The following is an 18,631-nucleotide window of genomic DNA, read 5'->3' as shown; positions in this document are numbered from 1 at the left end:
GCCCCCTTTCAAATAAGCAACCAAAATTTTATCTCCACCCTCTGGAGTGTAAGATGTTCAAGGATAGATTGCACGTGGGTCTCCCTTTCACAAACGAGCACAGGACCCTCCCCCAACCTGTGTCTGGAACATTCAGGATGAGACGGATCAATTATTAACGTGGCTACACCCAGCGCTGGGCCTGGCAAGGGCAATTTGACCCTCTAAGTGGCCCAAGCCATCTTTGCTTGATGCGCTTGGGGGAAGTCTGTGATCGCTAGTTTTACTAGCGAGAGGATGTAGAAACTACCAGAAGTCCCCGAACCCACAGATCACCCAGATTGTCAAAATTTTGCAAAAAAAGGAAAAGTCTTTGAGCGAGTACCAGAGGATGCCTGCCGCCAAAGTGATACTCGGTGTCTGGTTTTTAAAAGAACCATCGTGGCCATTCTGAAGTTTTTGGCCTTACTTCCTATCACTTGGCTGGGTTCCCGAGAGTAAATTTTCCACAATAATTGACGTTTTGGGGTATACCAGATGCTGCCGCCTGTAAAAGGTGAAGCCCAGGCTGCCGGTGGTGTAGGTGGTGTAGGTTTTCATTCTACTAGGAAACTCACACCACCTGTTTTCCTGACTCTGGCGCTCCCGGGGAAGGGGGTGTGGGGGGTGGCGCAGGGGGTTACTCTGCTGGCCCCACCCTCTTGGCACCTGGCAGATCCCAGGGTAGTCCTCCAGCAGAGCTGGCCCCTCCTCCCTGACATCCCAGACCAGGGTCACTGCCCAGTGACAGACACAGCCACTCTGCCAAGACTGACCCTCCAGCGGGTCCCCCACTCCCCCCCCACCCCGACCCGCTGCCCTCTGCCTGCAAACTCAGCCACCTACAGACTCACACAAAGCCTCCCTGAGTCTTTTCCTTTGGCCCATCCACCCCAGCAGCCGGGCTCACCACAACGGAAGCCCGCTGTTCCCCACCTCTCAATGCGTCTCTGTTCCACGGGCTCACGGCTCAGATATGCCCGGAGCCTGCCTGCGAGCCCCCCATTCAGGCTCGGCTTTGCAGCAAGCCTGCTCCTTCCCTTTCTACGCTCCCCTCCCCCAAATGCACAAAAGAGAGCTATCAAGAAGCAGGACTTTTTTCCTCCACGGGAATAAAAGTTTCACTTTCCTTCCTCTCGATTGGTCTATTTTTGGTCTCCACTTGGCAATGCAAAGACAGTGGTGGCGGTCAAACCAGCCCAGTTCATGACCCGGGGGACACTCCTTCGGCCAGAACTGCCCTCATCTGCTCTTTCTATTGCACTGGTTGTAGCAAAACCCTAAATCTCTTACCAGCTGCCCCAAAAGTCCTGCAGGGCAAAGGATTTGTGCCCAGGGTCGCGTGAGGCATTAATGGTTCTCTTCTTCAATCCCCTTAAATTAAAGAGGGGGACACAGAGGTCCAAAGTTGGGTAGGAAGATACCCAGGCTCCCAGTGAACCCGCTGGGGCAAGGGGGGGGATGCTTTGGGGTCCCCATCCTTACGGGCAACTAGAAAGAAACAAGCATCTTACCGTCATCCAAGTAGGTCTGGTCCAAGTTCTGCTCCTGTTTAATTGTCACTCCTGTGGGTAATACTTCCTTTTGGTCACTGACCGGGGGTCCGTTTTTGGCGGCTCTTTGGCTGGTGGCGCTCTGCTGCTGAATGACCGTGGGGTAGGAGCCCGGGCTCAGCCTCTGGCCTTGACTGGCGGGGGGCGGGCCAGGCCTGGTGGGGCCAGGCGCGAAGTTCTCGCAGTACAGGATGTGCTGGAATTCCTGGTGGTTGCCGCAGCGCAGCGGCTGGTTGGTGGGCGAGTAGTGGATCACTGGCGAGGCCTGCTGGTTGGCCGGGGAGGGGTGGAGCAGCGGGGCGCTCTGGCCCTGGGAGCCGGCGTGCACCAGCACGGAGCGGTGGGCGTCTGCCAGGGACAGGGGCGCGGCCATGAGGGCCGGCTGCTGGTAGCCCAGCAGGCTGGGGCTTAGGCTCTTGCTCCGCTGGTAGAGGACGGCCGCGGGGTTCTGCTGCTGGTAGCGGGCGTCGGGGGACGGGAGCCCCGAGCGGAATTGCTGGCAGGGCGCCATGGTGGCCACGAGGCAGGAGGGAGATTCAGCGACCACCGGGTGCTGTGGGTAGTAAGGCTGGCTGCCCAGGCCCCCGTGCGCGGGGCTGCAGATCAAGGTGGGGTCGTACTCATCAGTGGGCTCCGTCTTGATGGCTGGGACTGGGAGAGAGAGAGAAGCACATGGGGAGTACCCTTCTTAGTGAGCTGTGGGGGTGCACACGGGGTCAGCGGGCTGCGGCGGGGAACGTGGCCTTGGGGATCCCAGTAGATGGGAGCAGACACTTGGGCTCAGTCGCATCTTAGCCTTGGACCAGAGCCTCCCTGTGTAATAGTCTTAGGGAAAAACTGGACCCCAGACGATGATTGGGAACCGCAGGTCTTTCCAGGAGCAGAAAGGCCGTTGGTAGGTCTCAGCTCTATCTCAGCTCTGGGATGTTCTCAGGTTTTTCCCGGGGGCAGAGCTCAGACAGGAAGGCTTGACTGAAAATTATATCCCCCTTGTCCTTCTGCCCTAGTGGTTCACACCCACCTTCCGGGCTTGCTCTCCTTGGTAATGTTTATCACCACCAGAAATATTCTGTATCTTTCTTGTGCTTACTTATTATCTGAACAGCCCGCCCCCGCTAGACTGTCGGCTCCTGAAAGGGAGGATTTTTCCAGTCTGTTTTGTTCAATGCTGTGTCCCTAAGCACCTAAAACAGCACTTATCATTCAACTGACACTCAGATGTTTTCGGGAAAAAGAAAATGACCAAATGGTGGTGGATCGAACCCTTTAGTCCTGTAAGGAGACCTGCTGGCCAGGGCCTCAGTTTCCCCATCGGTTACCTGGCAATAATAACCACATTGCCTGTCTCCATGGGGTTGCTGGGAAGATGAAATGAGATGTGTGATTAGCACAGAGACTGGCATACAGTAAGCGCTCAATGCTTGCTGCTGTTACCATTATCATCTTCCCACTATCAGCACTGGTGCCGTTGCTGCTTCTCTCCCCACCTAGGACAGTCTCCAGAACTTGTCCTCCTCCAGTATCCTTTCCTAAGACACTGCCAGCCCGAGGAGCTGAGGGCCCTGTCTCCTCACTGGACTGACACTAATCAAGTTTGGGGATCCGCCAGGCATCGGGAAGTCAAGGCAGCAAGGAGGTTTGGCCATTAGAGCGAAAGGCAGCTTGGACACCAATCAGGAATCGTTTCTCGAGATGCCCTTCAAAGACCATCATCTCAGTCCCTGGTTGACCTGGGGTACTGAATTCTCACTCAGGCCACGTTCAGAAGGGCAGGGGCCAACGCCAGGCCCAGGGAAGCCTCCTAACCACAAGCACGAGGTGAAAGTGCCGTGGAACACAATAGAAAACCTCTATATTTAAAAGGACCATTGATCCGCAGTCTAGAACCTTCCCAGAGTTTGTCTCCCATAGTCTTGGGCCGCTGCACACTCCTGACAGTCACAGCATGTCACATCAGTCCTGGGATGGTGGGCGGCCAGAGCGACCAGACAAACCCCTGGACACCCTCCACCCAAGCCAAACCCCGCCAAGCCTGGGCTCCCAGGACAGTCCCCTCGGTCTCCTGCTTCCGGCAGCCCAGAGGCTCCACATGACACCGTCACAGGATGGCAATTATATGCTAGGTGATTGCCTCGCGTTATAGGTTCCCAGTCCTGGAAGGGTGGCTAGTAGTCCTGTGTCAGCCTTGGGAAGCTGTAGTGCTTTGTGGAAATGAGAACCCCCCAGGCCTGGCTGTCTACCCAGGAACCCACAGGGTCCGCTGTGGGGTCTACTAAGGACCCTGCAGGTTTCGGGGAATGTTCAATCCCTCAATCAGGAGTAAATCTAAGGCACAGACAGGCGTCATCAGCCTTGCAACCTTCTGTTGTTATCAAGTCCAAGCATGCCCCCCTCCTCGTCTGCGACACCCCCAAAGAAAAACGTAGACACTAGTCAGTACCATCCATACCTCCTTACCATGCGCTGTGCTAAGAACTTCACATGCATGTGATTTCTGTACGTCTTCGAAGGAAGGTGCCATTCGACAGATGAGGAAATGGAGGCTCAGAGAGGTTGAGTCACCTGCCCAAGGTCACCCAGCTGGGAGCAGACCTCAAGTGTCCTCACCACATGCCTGGGCTGCCTCTCAACACCAAAGGGGCCTCCAGAGAAGACTCCTTACCTGGGTGATAGGTAAAGTGCTGAGGCTGACTTCGTTTCCTTTTCCCATTGATGACATAGAAGTTCACCTTCACCGATGCACGGATGTGCTTGTTTCGATACTCGGGGATCTCAACAAAAAGCATGTTCTGGAAGGAAGGAGCTAGCATCAACTTAACTGCAACAGTGCCCACATTCCTACGCAAGGCCCCAAGCACATCAGGCCAGCTCCTCTCAAAGGAGTCAAGACATGTTCTGTACATTTACAGGCGAGATTCTATCTAGGGGGAACTTGACCTTCCAGCTGCAGGCGAAGAAAGGATCGCCACTTACTCTACCAGAGTCTGTTACGATGCCCCGGTTACAAATCAGAGGGCCTGGTGCTCAAGAAATGTTCAGCTGATGTGTCCATTTAATACCTACTGAGGGCCTGTTAGCTCCAAAGCACTGGGACTTGGATGAAGGAGGGAAAAAAAGAAGGAAAGAGAGCCCGAGGGAGGTGAGAAGGGAACACAGCGGGGCGCTCCGTCATCTCGTCCAGGTGCTTACGGGCTGGCTCTTGTCTTTATCCACCGTCGCTTCCATCTCCCAAATTTGCTGCCCATCTGGAAAGATTAAAAAAGGACACACTTTGAAGGAACAATGAGAAACCAAAGATTGAAGACCCAAACTCACCGACTTACATTTATCTTGGTTTATGCATTCTATCATTTCAGCAAGATGTATACATGTTTTTTATATGTGTCTGTTTGAACACACAAGTATTTTTATTTACATATGTGTATATTTCTTTTTCCAAAGGGAACGTACGTCGACAATAGAAAACTGGGTGCCAGTAGGTCACTAGGAAATGGAAAAGAACAGAAATTGCCCCTCCTCCCGCTGCTCTCACATCTGGACGTCTCTTACATCTTTCTTAAAAAAAAAAAAAAAAAAAAAGCAAAACTGTTATACATGATACTTCACTCTATGCTTTGTTCAACCAAAGTACTATTTCTAAAGTGTCCTGCCCATGCCAGGACCGTCACAAGGGCCTGTTACAGATCACTGGCTGCCCGAGACATGGCTTCTTGATTGTCTGAGAATACAGGCGGTTTGCATATTCTGTCCGAAGAGCCTGAAATAATGTCCTGACTCGTGAGTCCTTGGAGAGGGTGGAAACGTAGGAGCCTGCCCCCCACCTTTCAGTCAATAGTCTGGAGTTCACATGACTCACTACAAGAATTGATGAGAGGTTCTGCTCAGGAGCGAACTCTCCTTCCTTGGAGAAGAGCACTAGTTCCTCAGTTTGGGGCCAACAAGTTGGGCCAAACAAAACTCTGCATTTGCAAATAACAGATTTCTTCTTCTGACCACCTACATTGGCCATTGGGCCACTTTCGGCTGAAACAAATCATTTCCACAAGTGTTTCCAGGGTTTTTTGTTTTGTGGAACGCTGGCTCTGAGGAATATTAAATGGGTTTATGAGGACGGGAAACAAATTCTAAAACTATTAAGCATCTGGAAAATGCTGAGTCAATGTCAGATGGGTTTCTTTGCTGCAGGACTTCTCAGAGCCTTTAGTCTACTCACACACAGTATAACTCTCCAAAGTGAGCTGGGGTATCATGTTCCAGCATCTGGCCAGAGAACCCTTCTCCCCTGTTTTAAGCATAACTATTAACATCTTCTGTGCTAGGTTAGATATGAATCTAGATGGTCTTGGCTCTTAAGGTTCACCCAAAGAAATCTGGTTTCCAAGCATTATTTGGACTTCTTAGTATAGAACATATTTCCCCAAATAATAATTAATAAAGTCCTATGATTGCTACCAAAGCTGATGCGGTATAGACGAACTAAACGACACACAGGCAATGAGCTAGTTGGAGTCCAGAGTAACGAGAGTGTCTGCAAGTCACGGCCTTAGAACTCTATTAGTCTCCTAAAATGACTAAGGGAGACCAGGGTTTCTGTCGAAAAGGAAGAGGGAAAATGTGATCAAAGTACCAACTGTCATCGTGATGACAGGGACCACGTTCGAGTCACTACCATCTCCCTAACACCCAACACACTCCAGGTGTCTAGATACATCTCCTGTCTAAGCACGCATTCCAGAGTGTCGGCAGCTCCAAGGGACAACATCAGCCGCTGCTCTGAAGAAGGCAAGAAAGGACAGATGGACGGACATCAAGGAATTTGAAATTAGGTCATCAAAACACGGTACTTTCCATGTGAAAGGCCTTGGACAGAACCAATCAGAGAAAATTCTCACCCCTTTATCAAAGATGGGTCAAAAGTCATCCACCAGGAGCATACGCCCGTCTTTCAGGTGGAGGTTATGAGCGAGGCGTCGGTCCATGTCAAAAAGGGCATTTTTACTCACTAACTGCAACTCGAGCTCGACGTCAGAAGATCAAGTAAGAAATTAGCCAACAGACAGTGAACAATAATGCGTTGGTAGCTGGTGGGCCACGCCTCCGCAGCCTCTCGGTTGGCTGAACTGAGTTCTGTCTCCAGTAATATCTTGGTTCCTTCAGTTCAGCTCATTCCCCCAGAGGACTCGGACCCACTCTGGAACGGAAGGACCTTTGCCAGCAGTCTCATAATTGGGAGGGAAGGGAGAAGCAGCTGGAGAAGTGATCGGGACGCATCAGGCTGGGTCCACAGTCCCCATCCCCAGTTCTCTGCCCGACTCCCGCCAGCAAGAGAGACGCAAAGCACCAAAGGCAGGAGGAGGGCTCTCATGGGGTCTCCTCTCCTGGTCCAGGGACCCCAGAGAAACGAGAGGGAGCCCTTCTCCTTCGCTATCCCCTTTTTTTTCATCTCCGGTGTGTGTCCATGAGTAAAACGCCACCCCGCCACCCTCCAGGAGCCCCAGAATCCCAGTGCACAGGGGCTTGGGACTACCCTTAGGAATTAGCCAGCCCATCACCTTCGGATGGGGAAACTGAGGCCCAGCAAAGGCACAGGGGTTTGTCCAAAGGCGGGAAGTGGACAGTCATGAAATCACAGCCCTTAAGCAACAATGGGCACAGGCCAATAACAAAAGAGATGCTTTCGAGGAGAAAAGCTCAAGGTCATTAAGCAGAGACAGCATGACCAGCTTCCCGCGAGCCTGAGGGAAAGTCCTAGCCGGTAAGATGTCTTCCAGGTCACACCAGCCACAAAGGTTCAAGCGCTTCTTCTCAAACCCATCCCTGGTCCCCCCATGCCTCCAGATACCATGTGAGCAAGTGCAGCGCCTTGAAGGCCCTGCAGGACCTGTTCCAGCCTCCACAGGCCCCATGTGCACGCCCCCGCCCCCGGGAGGAGTGACAGCTATTGATTCCAACACTGTCTGCACGCAGGGCACGGCTCACAGCGCCTCGAGGGTTTGGACCAGTCGAATCCGGAAGCCTCTGCCACAGGTCTGATCATCACCCCCGTTTGATAGGCGAGGACACGCAGGCCCCGGCGGGGGGAGGCAGAGCTGTAGGTGGGGAAGCCAGATCGGAGCCCAGCCAAGCCTGGAACCGTGCTCCTTCTCCCATGGACATTGAGTGGTTTCAGATGCCCTTGTAGCTCCTCTGCGGAGCGAATGGAGGACACATGGCAGCATTCCTGGTGGCTCAACCCTCAAGACTGAGCCGTATCTCTCCCGAGGAAGCCAAGGCTTCCAGCACCCATGGCACCCCAGGCAACCCCCGACCGCCACCGGACTCCCCGCAAAAGCCTATGTCTGCCTCCCCTGCTATGACCTTTTTTTTCTTACTCCGTTCCCTACTGCTCAGCCACTGGTCTGCACGTTTGGAGTTAAGATCATTGCAATAAACGATGGCCATCATCTAAGCACTTGCTGGGCCAGAATGCTTCTTCGGAGAAGGCGAGGCCCGTCAGCAGATGATCGGACCCATGCAAGGTTGTCAGCTCAGACATACCAGGGACCAGCCTCCAAAGGAAAGCGAATTCTGACCCACGCCATAAGGCGGATTGACCTTGAACCCACATGCTGAGTGAAACAGGCCCGACACAGGACACTATTCCGTAATCCAATTTTAGGTATCCCCCCTTTTAGGTAGCATGTGGAAGGCATACTCAAGGGAACTGGTCTCCATGAGAAGTGTGTGGTTTGCAAAATACCTCAAGACCCTGTCCCTGGGCTCGTCTTCCCTTCCCCCACCCTGCCTGCCGCAGCGGACAAGTCCTAAGTACACAGAATTGGCAAATTCAGACACAGAGAGAAGAACACAGGTTACCAGAGGCCGTGGGAGAGCACGGTGGGCAGGAGGGGGTTACTATTCAATGAGGACACAGCCTCTGTTTTGAAAAATAAAAATATCCTGAAAAGTGATAGTGGTAACAATGATGGTACCCCACAGAGAGATTTAATGCCACTGAAGGTTTCGCTTACAAATGGTTACAGGGATCAATATTGTAATTTGTATATTTCACCACAATTTTTTTTTTTTTTTAAAGCTATTGGCCTCTCCCTAGAGACCAGGCCTGTTTTGTGGCCTGTAGGGTGGGGTGGCTTTTTTGGAGGTTTTTTTTTTCATTAGCTGCCACCATTTCAAAATGAGATTTCACCTAAAAATGCAGACTGGGCTCTTAGAGGAAAAAAAAAAAATTCACGTGATCTGACCATTCCGGACACCCACACAAGACCCTGGCCTCTTCAGACGGCACTGTGCTCCCCATTCAACCACAGCACCGCCTCCCCAGCCCCCACATCTCTCCTTTACTTCCCATGCCCCACCCCCCAGGGGCCTCTGAGAGAGGCAGGTGCCGCTTTGCACAACATGGGCGTGGGCGGGGGGGTGGGGTCAGGTTTCTGCAGATCCCCCTCTACTGGGATGCATCTGAGGTCTTCCCCAAGGATGCTTGACATTTTGGCCAGAAAACACCACCATCCAGTATTCTCCTGGTCAGAGTCCTTCTCTGCTACTGCATCCCACCCACCCACAGCAAGGACCCCCTGCTGTCAGGATGCGAAAACAACTAGCTTTCCTTCCTCCCGGACCCTAGGCCCTCCCTTTGCTCTGAGGACTTGACCTTTCTTTTCTTCAGAATCAGGACCACGTGCCCAGGACGTGGCCCCCAGGGTGTCCACAGGGTTTTCCCCAGATTCAGGTGCAGAATGATGTCCCCATAACGTTAAGCCACTCACCTAAAAACTCTCCCTCCCTCCTGCCCCCTTCCTGTGGGCTTCAGGCGGAGCAAACAGGACCCACCAGGCAGGACCTCCCCAGAGGCCCATGCAGCAAGACGGCCTGTGCCCTCACCCCTGGCCTGGGGGGCCTCCATGCAGCGTGGCCCCTAGAGCTCTAGACAGCAGGTCAGGGAAGAAAAAGCCCGTGGGGTCGAGGGGGCAATGCCTGTTCACTCCATGGCTCCCTGTGGGGCCTTCAGCTACATGGCTACTGTAACCCCAGCCGTCTCCAGCATGTTCTGCGGCCAGAACAGACTTGCCCTCTGCAGCACCACAGCGCTATTTCGTTCCTGTGAACCCCAAACCCCAGAGCAGACAGACCCAGCTTGGAAACCCTGCATTTTTAGTGAAATCTCATTTTGAATGGCCGCACTGCATTACAAAACCTCTAAGCCCCCCTACAGGCCATACTACAGGCCATTCAGGGTGAAAGCTCAGAAAAGGCACGTTCCTTTTCTCAGCCTCTTATCCAAACTACGGGGACAATCATAGAACCTGTACCCCTACAGATGTGTTCCCAACAGACACACAGCATAGGAGAAATGTGTGGCAGATGGTGGTGAGCAGCATTATTACGGATCATGGCAACACGTTCTTTCCAATACTGTCTTATCATTTTTTGCATATATTCCACAATGCGTCACTATTGAAAAAAACCACAAGCATATTTTAATCAGAAAATAATACACATTTCTCTGATTATAATTATAAATTATAAATACCCTGGCCTGCGGGCATGAGTGGAGGGAATTCACAAAGGGACAGCGTCTGTTAGAGGAGGCGGGTGGACACGGTGTCTGACTCCTTTCCTTTCGGATGGGCCTTTTCACCATGACCTCAACTTTAAAGAAGAGACTGCTCACAGAAATAAAAAATCAAAACCTAAATCATGGGTGCCTAGGTCAGTTAAGGCTTAGTTAAGCATCTGACTCTTGGTTTCAGCTCAGGTCTTGATCTCAAGGGTTTTTGAGATGGACCCCTGCATCAGGCTCTGCGCACAGTGGGGAATCTGCTTAGGATTCTCTCTCTCTCTCCCTCTGCCTCTCCCCATGCACATCTTCTCCCTCTCTCTCTAAAATAAATATATAAATCTTAAAAACAAACAAACAAAAAAAACCCCTAAATCATGAGCCAAACCCAGGGGCCCAGTTTCTTCCTTTTGTCTTTAAGCCTCAGAAGCCCAGATGGCAGCTTTAAAAGTCTAGCCTTGTTGTTCCCAACAAATAAGTCCCCAAGAGGAATTGAAAGCTGACACTGCCATCCCCAATTTTAGGTAGCATGTGGAAGGCATACTCAAGGAACTGGTCTCCATGGGAAGTGTGTGGTTTGCAAAATACCTCAAGACCATTTCCCTGGGCTTGTCTTCCCTTCCCCCACCCTGCCTGCCGCAGTGCACAAGTCCTGGGGTTTCACCGAGAGAACACACTAATCCCATCCTCTGAATTGAGCTTCCAGGAGGCTGAGGAACTCACCATAAATGCTGGCAGGTTTCTCTGCCTGAACAACCTCCCTCTATGTTCAAGCTCAATCATTGCTATTTACTCGCTGTGTGGCCTTTGAGTAGTAGCTTAACCTCTCTGTGCCTTAATTTCCTCATAAGCAAAACGGTCGAGTTCATTCACTGATTTCAGAGAGTTGGCACAAATTCAAGTAGATTATATATAAGATGCTTAGTAAAATGCTCAGCCCATAGTGAGTACTGCGGTGATTATTTGAGAATTTGGTGTTACATAGGTCTGACTCTGGGGGGAATGAACTGGCTGGTCGTCTTGACCCAAGTGTTCTGGTGGGTGTCCCCATTCTTCGTTTCATTACATTGCAATACCTCTCTCACTCTGAACGGATAAAATGGCCACAGAAAGTGTTCACTGACAGGGGGCTACAGTAATGACACGCCCGTCATCTTAGGTATGGAAAATCAGGTAGATCACCTCTAAGAACGCTGGGAAGCTCTTACAATGAGAATGATCTTATTCTTTGTGCTGGAAACGTATCCCCTTCCTATTAAAAAGCAGGAACTGGTAAGTAACACAGCCCAGTGTGTATGACGCAGACTCAGGGAACACGTGCGCCTGCAGCCAGACTGGACAGACCAGCCCAGGAACCCACATCTTCTACAACGCTGTTCTAGAACCTGGGTAGAAGTACATTGCATGCATTTTTTTTTTAAAGATTTATTTTATTTATTTTAAAGCAAGAGAGCGCAGGGTGTTGGGGCAGAGGGAGAGGGAGAGAGAGTCTCAGGCAGACTCCGGGCTGAGCACAGAGCCCGACACGGGACTTGATCTCAGGGCCCTGAGATCACAACCTGAGCAGAAACAAGTCACACACTTAAACTGAATGCACCACCCAGAGGTTCCACATGGCGTGCATTTTTTAGTGTTATTTATTTATTTATAAGAGAAAGCTTTTTTCCTGAGGAAAAAGTATATTACAACTGCTTGTTGATCTGCCCATCTCCCAGGGCCCCTCTGGGGCTGCCGTCTTGGATGGAAGCCAGGTGTAGACCAGAAACACTGACCAAGCTCCCACTGCACAGCGGGCCCTGTGCAGGTTGCTAGACCATGGTACAAGCCCCACATGCCTTCCCTGCTCTAGCCAGGCCCACCAGAGCTCCCAAGTGAGGACCCAAGGTTCTTCACCTCTCCTGGGACGGGAACTCTGCCTCCTGCCTCAGCTTCCCTCCAGCCACACGGGCCGTCTCCATCTCCCCAACAACCACACTTGCTCTTCTGCAGACCTCACTCAGACCAGGGCCTTCCCGGTCCCCCTTGATCTGCCTCCCATCCGCTCCCATCCTCTGATCTCATTTTCTCAGCCCACTGGCTTTCCGTCTCCTTCCCCTGCTAGAGCAGCGCCGCGCGCCTGTCTGGTTCTCTGCTTCATCCCAGCAGAACTGTTATCTGGCACGTAACGAGTGCTCCGTAAACACCAGTGGACTAAAGGAATGAGGGGACTTCAGGATTTCCCAGGGCTTGGCCCACAGCCAGACACTGGCCTCGCCAGCATAAAGACCTTGCAAGGAGAGACTGCAGAACCCTTTGTGAAGAATCCTCTCTGGGACCTGAGTGACGGGGAACGCACCTGGAATGACGCTGCGGACATTGACTCACGTGCAACCCAAGCAACGGAGCCAAGTTGTCTACAACCCACCCCCTGGCCCAACCTCCAGGTCCGGGACTCTGGGAAAACCTGCCCAGAGCAGAAGAGGCCCCAAGATGACCAAGTCTGCTTCTGCTGCTCTGCGCCGAGATGAGCTGAAGGACTCCAGTCCCTTGAGCAGATGTTTGGGCAAATTTCCTCTGTCCTAAATTAACAGGGACTGGCAGCCAGCATGGAAAGGGCCCTTCCAAGTCTTACTCAGAGGGGAAGAGAAAAGAGCCAGGTTCTTTGGGCAAAGGGGCTGGGTCTCGAAAAGACTTAGCAAGACTTTGCAAGAATGAAAAAACACAGGATGGAGGGTGGGCATGGTTCAAAGAACATTCTAGGCTTGGTGGCAACCTGGCCACGGCGCCGAAGGAACGCACCCAGGAACCAGCGCGTCTGCGGACTCACGGCCCCTACCCGACCGTTGCTTTATGTCCGCTTTTGGACGCTCCTGAACCCAACGCGTCAGGAAGTGGGAGGCTGCGTGCTGGCTCCGGGCTGGGGTCTTAGCAGTCGGCCTGGATGGGCTCCTGCCAGCACTCGAAGGAGGAATAAGGGAGCTTTCAGAAGGAGGAGAGCAAACCCAACCTCACGCAGGCCGTGAGCACGCCCCGGGCTCCAGGCAAACGGGGAGGAAATCAAAGTGTCAGTTTGCGTTAGGAAATCATGTGTGATGCTTCCCAGTCCTGGCCCTGCTTTTAAAATTAGCTAAATGAAGATGGCTGCAGTCCTTCCAGTCCGCCCTTACGACTGCTGACTAGCAGAAAAATGCATACTCCCTGGGTGTAGGGGCTTAATGAGCCGAGCAGATGGGGGCGGGGGCTGGGGGGGTGGGCAGGAGGGTCCCGGAGCTGAGGATTTCACCCCCTGCCATGGTACAACTGCCCACATGTCCTCGCTGGGCGGTGGAGAGGAAATGCCTTGATTCCCAACACCCCACTTCTCTCCCGATGCCCCAGCACCCCCTCGGTGGGCTCAGCAGCGCCCCCGGTCCCTGCCATCCCCGCCCGGACGACTGCGGTGGAGGCTCACAGCACCTTCCACTAGTCCCCCCCCCCCCCAACCCTTGAGGCCATCCTTTATCCAGATTGCCGCCACAGTCTTACAAATTAGATACAAATTAGATCATGTCACTCCCCGTTTAGGACAAGAGCTCCCAGTTACTTTTGTAACAAAATCCAAACTCTTCTCTGTGTCTACAAACCGGGGCATGACCTGAGCCCCACGCAACCCCGGCTCCACCCCAGAGACCTCTCCAGGCTTGATTGGTGCCATCTGCCCCACACTCTCGCACTGCCCCCACGGCCTGGACCTGCTTTCATTTCCTCAAACACCCCAGGCTCGTCTCCATACTGGGACTGAGGCACTGGGCAGTTACTTCTGCCTGAGACCCTCTTCCCACAATCTGTGCAGCTCCCTCTTTTCTGCCTTTAGGCTTCTGTGCAAAGCCACCTCCTCAGGGAAGCCCTCCCTGATCCCACTCTCCAGGGTTGCTAGACTTATTAAATAAAAATATAGGACATCCAGTTAAATATGATTTTCAGAAATCAGGGACTTCTTTTTTACTACAAGTATGTCCCAAATCCTGTGCCATTGCATGGGACATACTCATACCACAGACCCGTGTTGTCTGAGATCTGAATTTCACCAAGCCTCCTATATTATATCCCCTCACCTCCAAGCCCTTTGTCTAGCTCCTCTGACCTGGCTTCACTGTCTTCAGAGCACGTTCCCCATCTCGGAGTGGCCTGCTCACCAACAGGCCTGAGGCCGGCCACCTGCTGAGCACAGGGACTTCCTCTGTAATGGGTCCCCAGTGCCTGGTGCCATACCTGCACATAGTAGGTGTTCAGTAAATACCCGGGGAGTGTTATGGAAGCTGAGGAGGCTAAAAGAGCATCACTGGGTTGTTTTCCACAAATGCTGGACTTCTGCCCATCTTTCTGCCCCTCCCTCCGGAGGGGCAACACTTCTCAGTCACCTTCGGATGGCCCCCAACCACTGTGTCCCAGCCCATGGCTCTGGGAACCAGGAAGTGGGGGTTTGGGACCCAGCCCTCCACCCACAAGCTCTACCACCTCAAGGAAGTCTGTCAACCTCACCAAGTGAGTCAGCTTCCCCACCTGTAAGATGGGGGCAGGGAGCGGCCATCAGTCAAGCTCCCTCCAGCTCCTGGGGGAGGCCATGGCAGCAGGTGTGGGATGGCTTGAGGGAGAAGAAGAGAAACTCCCCTGCGCCCAGAGACTCTTCTCTCGGACATGAAACCAACACAGCCCCACCCCCCTGCCTCCGCGTCAGCAAACTGAGCTCCTGGGGCATGTGGAAGGTCAGCTGACATCTTCTGAGCACCTACTATGTGCCCGACACTTTTAGATCCCTGATCTCCTTTCATTGCTGAAACACCAGGAAGCCCACTTTAGAGATGGGGAAACTGAGTCCTGAAGCACATAATATGGGACCTATCCAGACTTTGAGCCAAGTCTGCTAGATGATCCAAACTCTAGCCTGCTTATACCTTAAATATGTACAATGTTTATCTTTTAAAAGGAGCACGGCACTAAAAATGTAGAAAAAAATACAAAAGGGTGTTTATTAATAAAAGAGATTATGATTTTCTTGTGGGCGTGTGTGGCAGGGTGGGGATGGCACTTCACCCTGCTAATTGCAATTTACATCAGACACTGGCATCAAGAATGATGTCTGATGGTGGAAATGCCTGAACCCAAGTTAGCTAGAAAACTCATTTCTCTGTGTCTTCTTTCAAAGGCTTCCAAACAGAATGAACTATAGGATTCTTTCACCCAGCAGCCTGTCCTTACAAGCAAGGGACTGAAAATGAGACCCTTTGCTCGATCTCCAGCAGGGCTTTGGGGCAATGACCTGGCCTCTAGCCTTGGAGGCAAGCTTTGCGTCCCAGCCAGCTGTGTGTAAGGGTCTTCAGCGCAGGGGGCCGATGACACTGTGGACGTGAGTCACCAAGGGCAAAGGTCTGCAGGGCCTTAGTCATGCCCTAGCCCAGCCTGGAGTCTGACCTTTCCCAGAGGGAAGCCCAGTCTAGAGAGACTCCCACACCAGGTCTATTGTTTTAAAAGAAAACGCCACATTGGGCAAAACCAAACCCGCGGAGGAAAAACAGGTGGCAGGAGCAGATGCCTTCTTTCAGGTGGTTCCAAGGTTTCTAGGATACTAATTCGTGGAAAGATACTTAATTTAGCAAAAAAAATTTTATTTTAAGCATGTGCATTTATATTTATTAAACAAAGCTCAAAATACAACCTTTGGGAACCTCCAAGTAATAAAATGACTCATATTAGGATGTGATGACTCAGTGGGAAAGAGGGAATGCCGCCACCCACGCCTCCTTTCTAAAAAATCAATTTGCCCTCTCAACAGGTGATGGGAGCCTCTGCCATCAGACTGTTCCAAGAAAATCGTCCAGCAAAACAAAACACAAATTCTCTTCAAACAATTTAAGTTTCAAAGCTGAGTAATCCGAGGCAGGCAGGTTTCCAACCTACACCCCCGCAGGACACCGAGAGCCAGGGAGCTACTTGGCTGGGGCCGGGGGCCTGAATTAAGAAAGATTTACCAGCTGAAAAATTCCAAAACCCTGTGTCATGTGGAGGAACCTTCCAAAACATTGGATCCCACCCAGAAGCGGCGAGTCGCTCAGAGCCATGGCAACCCTGTTTCCGCTGCCACATCACTTTTATTTTTGTGTCCTTAGATTTTTTCCTGTTTTGCAATGTTTTGCTGGGACCCCCAACTCCGCCTGAGGCCTGGGTGGCCGGGGGCCAGGGTTACCAGCTGAAGTCAGGAACGGCCTGGACTTTGCCTGAACTTTGCCTGGAAGGTTACACATTTTTTAAATTTCAGAGAATATATGAAGGCTTTTAGGCAATTATGGAGGATGTTAAATAGGGAAGATCCTGATTATCCTGTTTGGTTTTTCTTTGTCCTTGTGGATGTGACTAGAGTGATTCCTTGGGGGCTGTGTTGGTGGGGGGGTGTTGATGATAAATGCCGTTTGGGGTTTCCAGCTCTGTCATCAGCTGCGGGCTGACCTGGGGCCTGTGGCTTGACCTGTGTGTGACTCAGTTACCTAGACTATAAATGAGGATCATGTCACCTGCCTCTCGGGGCCGATGTGACAATTCAAGGAGAAGACACCCATTCAACAGTATGAATGCCAGGGATTATTCTAGATGCTGCAGATACAGCAGCCAACACCGAGTCCCCACACTTGAGGAACTAAGAGTCTAGTGTGGGAGACCAGATAAACCAACAGGCAAGATAATTTCAGCTGTGCGAGGTGCCACCGAGAAAACAGAGCAGGACAATGGGACAGAAGGTGACAGTATTCAGGGGGTGGGGTGGGAGGGGTGCTGAACAACTTCTAAGCAGATGGGCAAGAAGGGGCTCGTTGAGAAAGTCACCTCTGTGCTGAGCCTTGAAGACACAGGAGGATGCAGCCTTGTAAAGAAATGGAGAAAGGGCATTCTAAGAGGAGACAGCAAAAGCAAAGGTCCTGAGGCAGAAACCAGCATGGGGTGCTTGAGGACAGAGTGAATACAGGTGTACCTACAGCCAAGTGAGCGAGGTGACAGTCCAAAAAGCTGAATTCAGAGGGATGGGCAATGGCCAGATCCTACAGGCTCCTGGAAGTCATGAAAATGATTAAAAATAGCAACAAAAATAATATAATAGTCATTATTATTACTGCTGCTATAAATAAAACGCCATTTTCCAAAACACCAGGCTTTTCTAACTTAAGAAACACCATGCTGCCCCTCTCCTACTGTTTTTCCATCCTTCTCCAATATGTCATCCTGCTGGAGTGCAAACTGCCAATCCCCATTTCGGCCGACAGCTATAAAAAGAACGTTGGAGCCGGTGGTGCCGATGACCCAACTTGGGGGCTAAGATTAGCCCAGGAGGCTGTCACCTTTCCTTAATGTGAGAACCAGCTGGGGTTCCCCTTCCTTGGAAAACTTCAACCCGTTCCATTCCGCCCCGCCCCGCGGCGCCCTCGCCAGCCCAACTATCCATGGAGATGGGAACGGAGACGCGTTTTGGAAAAACGAAGTTGAGCAACAGGGATTCCCCCTGCAGAAGGCTGTCCCCGGGCTGGGAGGCGAGTGCTTGGGGTCAAGGGAGCAGGACCAACTCCCTGCGAACACAAGATGCAACCCCTGTCTGTTGGGGCCCTGAGGAGCCAGACATCCCCTGAGGGAGGGAAGCCCACCACTTGGGGGGGGGGGAGGGGAGCACAGGCACATCTCCGAGACCCTTGCTTTTCTGCAGCTACCAATCCAGAAACCCCGTTCGTCCTGGATTCCTTAAGCTAGGCATGAAAGAGCTCTGCACGGGTCCTCTCGAACCCGGTGACCCCCCTGCAAAATCCAAGGGTCTGTGTCACCACAAAACGATTCACCTCAGTGGCTCAAAACAGCTGAAGGGACTTTGGGCAAATTAACCTGGTTTTGAGCTTCCTTAGACAGAAGAGCTCATAGTCAAGGGTGCAGATTCTAGAACCAGTCTGCCTAGGGTGGAATCCCACACTGCCAGTTAGCAGCTGTGTGATCTTCAGGAAGTGACTTAACCTCTCTGTGCTCAGTCTCTCCTTAGGAAAGTTAGAAGAGCTCTCTGGTAGGGTTGTCATGAGGGACCCAGTGACTTAGTACACACCAAGTACCTGAACAAGGCCAGGCGCAGGGCTCATCATTATTATTGTTTTTCAAGGTCCCCCTGGTTCCATGAGGTAAAATCTGACTCATCTTTGTTATTCCATAGCCTAAATATAACGATAATAAAGACTAATGTTTCATTAGCATCTCTAATGTGCCAGGATCTGTACCCCAACTACTGTCATCTGCTCTTCTCTCGTGAGAAGCAAGTCCCCTGTATTTTACCTGAGGAGACGCGGGCTCGGAGAGGGGACAGGACTTACCAACACGCCAAATGTCTGTTTAGTAAAACGCACATCATGGATTAGCCCCCAGACCTCCTGAGCTCAAAGCCTGTGCTTGCCACCATGGCCTGAGCCATTCTGACCAGAAGGACAACAGCAAACATTCAGTGAGCAGCTCCCCGCGCCCTAAGGAC

General features: G+C 51.9%; 1 protein-coding gene across 7 annotated transcripts in view; it reads right to left on the bottom strand.

Annotated features, from left to right (window-relative positions):
• NFATC2 (nuclear factor of activated T cells 2) overlaps positions 1–18,631 on the bottom strand; it is a 156,315-nt gene that overhangs the window by 39,462 nt on the left and 98,222 nt on the right. For all 7 annotated transcript variants that reach the window (XM_032350339.1, XM_032350341.1, XM_032350336.1 and 4 more), the window contains exons 7-9: positions 4,761–4,816; positions 4,234–4,360; positions 1,533–2,222 (exon numbers count right to left, since the gene is read on the bottom strand). In XM_032350339.1, the coding sequence (XP_032206230.1) occupies positions 1,533–2,222; positions 4,234–4,360; positions 4,761–4,816 (873 nt within the window). The remainder of the gene's footprint in view (positions 1–1,532; positions 2,223–4,233; positions 4,361–4,760; positions 4,817–18,631) is intronic.

This window comes from Mustela erminea, chromosome 7, assembly GCF_009829155.1.
Source record: "Mustela erminea isolate mMusErm1 chromosome 7, mMusErm1.Pri, whole genome shotgun sequence".
Lineage (NCBI taxonomy): Eukaryota > Metazoa > Chordata > Mammalia > Carnivora > Mustelidae > Mustela > Mustela erminea.
Note: the sequence above shows the minus strand (reverse complement) of the source record. Positions and strands in the feature narration are given on the sequence as shown.